General features: G+C 38.5%; 2 protein-coding genes across 2 annotated transcripts in view; both read left to right on the top strand.

The window, feature by feature from the left end:
* The window catches only part of fgf10b (fibroblast growth factor 10b), an 8,825-nt gene extending 7,415 nt beyond the window's left edge, over positions 1-1,410 (top strand). The window contains exon 3 of the mRNA XM_037680931.1: positions 1,104-1,410. Coding sequence (XP_037536859.1) covers positions 1,104-1,295 — 192 coding nt within the window. The 3' untranslated portion in view covers positions 1,296-1,410. The remainder of the gene's footprint in view (positions 1-1,103) is intronic.
* Positions 1-6,587, top strand: part of tmem8b (transmembrane protein 8B) — a 1,109,927-nt gene that overhangs the window by 274,582 nt on the left and 828,758 nt on the right. The gene's annotated exons all lie outside the window — the stretch shown is intronic.

The following is a 6,587-nucleotide window of genomic DNA, read 5'->3' as shown; positions in this document are numbered from 1 at the left end:
TTGTGGGTGGGGTAGGTGAAACACCCACACTTGCCCCCACCCTCATTTGCCCCACTCTGGGCCCATGAGCAAGGCCCTTAACCCCCACCATGTGCTCCCTAAACAGGTCTCTCTTGAAAATGACTTCTCGTGGCTCAATGAGACTAACCTGGATAAATAAAGGCTAAATGAAAAAAAAAAAAAAAAGTGAAAAAAAAATATATACGCGAAACAGTGATAATGTAAAATAATACAGTGTATAAAACAGCAGCCTGAACATGAGTCTGTAGTGAGCAAATGGTTATGAATACAGAAGCTTAAAGGCAAGAAATCAGCAGCATGGATAAAGTGACATATCACCAATTAAAGTGTCATTACAGTGGTTATTCTGGTTAGGGATTTATGAGTCTATGTAAATGGTAAATGGACTGTACTTATATAGCGATTTACCCATTCATACAGCACTCTGCTAGATCTCTACAAAGCTAACTGAACAAATCATTCTAAAGAGACTAATCACTGTGTATCAGTTGCCAGAGTTACAACATTTTTGTGTGCAATCTCATGCAAAATGGCAAGGTGTTGCAGAGTATGTGTTGTGAATGACTCTCAGCTACCACATCAAATTTAAGCACAGTACGTTTTTTTTCATTCAACCTTTATTTATACAGGTTAGTTTCATCGAGCCACGAGGACTCATTTACAAGAGAGACCTGTATTTACAGTGACGTTCTGGTGCAACGCCATATTCTAAGTTTTCAAAGACTGTTTTTGGATGTGCCAGTGCAGAAGACACTGTACATTTTAGTGATTGCATCATAGTGAATAATGCTTGGTAAAACCTTGAAAACCATCATAAATTACTGACAAGAGTCCACTGCAGTTGTGACACTGATAGAGTTATCGCCATTTTTGTGGTGCCTAATTTCAAGTGCATGTGGTGGCCATCTTGAATTGGACTGACTCTAAAAGTTAAGCAGCTGTGGGTTTAATGTCTAATGAAAATCTTCCCTAAGTTTTGTTAAAATCCACATAGTGGGTTGGATGGTTTTAGAAAGAAACCATGGCGTGGCTACACGTTGGGGGGTCCAAACGCTGAAACATAATTCTTGCTGTTTTCCCAGAGGGAGTTTGGCGTCGACTGCAAACTGAAGGAGCGGATCGAGGAGAACGGCTACAACACGTACGCGTCCGCCGAGTGGAAGAACAAGAAGCGGCAGATGTTTATGGGTCTGAACGTCCACGGCAGGCCGATGAGAGGAAAGAAAACCCGCAGGAAGAACACCGCCACCCACTTCCTCCCAATTATGGTGTGAACTGGAGAGCCCACCTGGAGTGGGAGCAGCCACCTACAGCACTGGACAGAGAGGATTTCAACACTTCAAGAAAAAAACATGAATTAGGAAATCTCTCATTTTGGAAACAAAATATAAGGCACTAACACTGTTACAAGTGGTCTCTGAGATGGAGATGATGTATTTCACTGGGTGAAAGAAGACGATCTGTGTTTTGATTGGCACCAGCTGCAGGGTAATTGATGTGCCAAACAGTTTAAAGCTGGAGTCTGTGGGCGATGCAGACAACACTAAAGATGCTATCCCAGTTAGATGGATCTATGTGTTACTTATATTCCAAATATTCCAGTGAGACATTTATCAAAGGGGTGAGACGGACTGAAGGGAAGAATCTGTTCGGTCATCACGACTGCATGAAATATTAGAAGATGAAGCACATTTAAATTAACACTTTGATACTTAACCACTGTGTCTTGACTGAACTGTAATGATTTATTTATTTTTGTGAGATATTTAACTGGAAGGAACACTAGCATTCCTTCGCATTCTACTTTTTATAGAAACTCTGTTGTGTAAAAACAAAAAAAAAGTAAAATAAAATCACATTTTCCTCCTCTTCAGTCGAGTTTATTCTTTCACACAGAGAAGTGCAGGAGGTCTGGATTTTACTAAAAAAAAAAAAAAAAAAGGAAAGTTTGTTTTTTCGCCTGGCAAACGTTCGGGTCACGGCAGGTCTATTCTTATCTGGGAGGGACAAATAGCAACCATTAATGCCTGGCCAGTTATTCCATGTGGGAACCATTCCCCTAATGATTAGCTCCCAAACAAACAGGAAGCAAAACCACAACAAAACAGGAGGGAGGCAACTTACCCAGCATGACCTGTAGATGCTGATATCATTTCCTAATATCAGCCCATCCCTGCGGGAGCTGCAGCGTTCTCTGATCACAGGACTGATTTCTTTGTAAAGAAAGCCCCAACTGATAAAGCTGAATGAAAACAACATGCATTAATTCAAGATGGCCACTACTGCCCCAGTGTTAATGCTCGCAGTAGCCGCTCTTGGCTGCTGCCCCATAATCTTTACCTCATTTTCTGTAATTTTGAGTAAGTTAAAGGCATTTTTTTGTACTGGCTAATGTTGATTAACTTGGGTGGCCATCTTGACTCCAAAGTTTAACTAGAGAAATTGCATTTCCTGCAAAAATGCAGTGTGAATGCATATTGCTGAAGAATTTCCAGAAAACAACTGAATAGTAGCTAAAGAGACATATTGAAGCTTAAATTTCCAGAAGCAAGTAGAGACGCATTCTTGCTGAATTAGGCTGAATAAACTTGAATTGTTTGCAAGAAATGTGGAATTAGCTGGAAAAGCTTAAATTAGCATAAAACATGCAGCTAAATTGTAGCTGATATTGTGGAAATAGCTGAAAATTCCAGAAATAGACTGAACAGAGCAGAACAAACTGAAATTAGCAGAAATAAGTTTGAAAAAGTACAATAATGGTGTAGTTAGCATAAAAAAAGCTGAAAGGAGCACAATACGGATGTAAAACAGCTGAAATTAGCTGTTTTTTTTTTTGTAGAAGGAGGCTTAAATTACCAGAAGGAAGTGGAGAGAGCCCAGTTGTGACCAATTAGACTTAAAGAAGAAGAAAATAGCACAAAATGTGGAAAATTCCTGATAAAAGCGGAAATTGGCCCAAAACAGCTGAATAGTAGCTAAAACAAGCAGAAAGAAGCTTAAATGACCAGAAGCAAGTAGAGAGAGCACACTGTTGCTGAATTAGGCTGTAAAACATTTAAATGATTGTAAAAAATGTGGAGTTAGCAGAAAAAGTTGAAATTAGCATAAAAGCAGCTAAATAGTAGCTAAAATCGCAGAATTAGCTGAAACGCAGAAATTAGCTGAAAGGAGCCGAACAAGTTGAAATTAGCAGGAAGAAGTTAGAAGAAGAACAAAAATGTTGAAGTTAACTGAATAAAGCTGAAAGGATTACAAAACAGCTGAAAAAACATATGAAATTAGCTGAAAGTAGCTGAATTATTTAAAAAAAAAAATTGCACAAGGAAGCTGAAAGAAGCTAAACCGGATCTAAATGTGAAAGGAGCAGTAAAAGGTTGGAAACAGATCAAAAGTTATGAAGGATGTAATATGAGCACAATTCATTTTCAGTGAGGAAAAAAAATGGCAGAAAAGGCTAATTATTTCAAAAAGCTAAAGTTGCGACAGTACCAAAAGTCATAGCAGGGTTCTCCTGAAAGAGGTGAACGTTTTGATATATGAATTGTTGAAATAGCACACAAATGTGGAACGAGTTAGTTGCTGAAAAACGTTCGGAATAGGGATAGTAGACGGAATATAAAATATAAACAGGATCACAATAGTGTGAATGCTTACAATCAGTTATAAAGGAACATCTAATTGTTGCGTTCTAAGAGGTTGGTTCATTAAAATCAGTCCAACTGGTCCAACAATTAGCTCAGTAGCTGTAAAGCTTAGTTTTAGCTGTTTTTGTGTTCAGTAAGGTCAGTTGGCTGTGGCAGTCATCTTGAATCCAAAATGTAATCAGCTGAAGACATAAACGCAGTATTTTCTTACAAGTTTCGTTAAAATATATCCACTGGATCATATTTTGCTAACATACACTGATGACTCCAAATAAGTGGTATAAATAATAAAAAATGCAATCTCTTAGCACTCAAAATATTTGCTGGGAATGACTCTCAGCTACTCGCACAACAAGTTTGAGCTCAATATTTGTACAACTGGCTGAGTTATACCCATTTGTGTGTTTAGCCTATGGTTAGCTGTGGCAGCCATGTTTAGTGCAAATGACTGAAAAAGTGAATCAGTTGCAGACGTTCATCAAATTATGACTTCACGAGAGTTTCATTTAAATCTTTCCGCTGATTTATGAGACATTTTGCTAAAGGTAAAGACAAACTAACACACACACACAGACACAGAGAGGCGAGTAAAAACATCATCGCTCAACCTTTGCCTTGGGAGAAAACATTAACGGCTTTGTCGTTGTGAAACTGGGTTTACGGCTTTTTAGAGGAGGCTGAATGTGCGTGAGGACAGAAACTGTGAATGAGTTTGAAACAGAGACATGACCTGCGTCTGACCACCTACTTCCTTCAGGAATCATTTACAAACACACTAATCAATGACAGCTGTCTTGATGGCAGATGAAAAGAGCGCGGGGGGAAACATTAACACCACAGGCTTCCGGGCCTCGGGTTCTCTCATCCTGCCTTCAGAGCATCCATCTCTGGACACGCAGTAAAACTAGAGAGCAGAGGAGGACAGAAGGAAGCGAGATGAACAGAACCACACCACGGCTGTGTTCTTCAGACTCAGGGTTGTCCAAGCTGTCCCGTGACGTCAGTTTGGCAGTGGAGGCCATCTTGAATTGGATTAGTGAATTAGTTGTAGATGTACATCTAATAATTCCTGTCTGACAGTTTCATTCAAATGTGCCACGTGGTTCAGACGGTGACAGGCGCATGAACACATGCACACGCCTAGACACGGGCAAAAACAGCTTCAACTTTCAATAAATGCAGCGATAAAAACAATATTTAAGATATCCAGTTATAAAAAAAAAATGTAATCTCTAAGAAGTTACCATCCATGGTATCATTCATGAAAGTCAGTTTCGTTTCAACAAAGTGTCAAAACTTACCGTATTTTTTGGACTATAAGGCGTACCGGATTATAAGGCGCATTAAGAGAAACAAAATAGTCAGACAAGTCAAACTTTATTCAACTCATTCACAATAACCACGTATAATCGGTTCAAGGTCAGTAAGTACAACCAGAGTTAATACATAAGGTGCACCTGATTATCAGGGCCAGATTACCAACCCCAGGGGGCCCCTGGGCACTGAAGCATATATATATATATATATATATATATATATATATATATATATATATATACTGTATATCCTGCAGTTTTCCAGGCAAAAGGAGCCCCAACTAAGTACTGAGTGCTGTACATGCTCATACTTTTCAGTTGGCCAACATTTCTAAAGATCTTTTTTTTTAAATTGGTCTTAAGTAATATTCTAATTCTCTGAGATACTGAATTTGGGGTTTTCATTAGTTGTCGGTTATAATCATCAACATTAAAATAAATACACATTTGAAATATGTCAGTCTGTGTGTAATGAATGACTATAATATACAAGTTCCACTTTTTGAATGGAATTACTGAAATAAATCAACTTTTTCATGATATTCTAATTTTATGACCAGCAGCTGTTTTATCTGCACAATCTTAACAGTTTATATTGTTGGTCTACTCACGTCACAGAAAGTACAATGGCTCTTACCTTTAGTTCTTCGTCAAGGTCTTTTTCTTTTGTGTAGGCAGGATAGGAAGTATATGAAATTCACAGAGTCTGTCGACTGTTTGTTTACAAAATGAAATGAGCACACATGCAGTATTTTGGGTGGTTTCTTCAAATTCAGATTTTTCAGCCACATTCTTCTTAATTCCTCATCTGTAGGAGATGGAAACCATACCACTTCACAGAAACAATCTTTTTTTTTTTTGTTTTGGGTCTGTGTTCAAGCTCTGTTTGCTGTAGCCTTAACTTGGTCTGGTTGTTCGTGCAGCCGTGAACCCCGGGAGGACATTTTAATAAACTTCACGTTTAAACAAAAACAACGTTTGCTTTGATAAACTAAATGCAAATAACTTATAAAAAAAAAAAACACCACAGTATATTCTATTACTGATACTTCCCGTGTCGGACCGGAAGTTTATAGGTGAAACGTTTCTACAGTAAAAGCATCAGGAATAAGGTGAGATATGAGAATTTTATCGGGTTTTGTGTTTTATTTTGAAAACCGGAAATTCACTCTGCTCCATCGCCCCCATTATTTTGAACCGCTTCACCACCGTTCCTCACAGTGCTGTGTTGCACGGATGATGGGAGTCAGAGAGCCGGTGTTTGTTGCAGAAAAAAAAAAATTCTGCCGGCAGAGGGCCCCTCTGTGCCAAGGGCCCCTGGGCACGTGCCCAAATTGTCTGTATGGTAGATCCGGCCTTGCTGATTATAAGACTCACTGTCGATTTTTAAGAAAATTAAAATAATTTACAGTAAGTGCGCATTATAACCTGAAAAATACGGTATTTTTCATGTTACAGCAGCATGATTTGGTGGTAAGAGTCTGAATGCAAAAACAGTCTGTGTCTCATCCAGAACTGGATTCTACTGAAATATTTAATGAATTATAATTAAAATAAGACAAATTAGGACTCTGGGGTAAACTGTGTCTATAACCATTTTCTTATA

The sequence above is a fragment of the Nematolebias whitei genome, chromosome 8 (genome assembly GCF_014905685.2).
Source record: "Nematolebias whitei isolate Nwh7 chromosome 8, NemWhi1, whole genome shotgun sequence".
NCBI classification, from domain to species: Eukaryota; Metazoa; Chordata; class Actinopteri; order Cyprinodontiformes; family Rivulidae; genus Nematolebias; species Nematolebias whitei.
The sequence above is the reverse complement of the archived record's forward strand: the minus strand, read 5'-3'. Positions and strand labels throughout refer to the sequence as shown.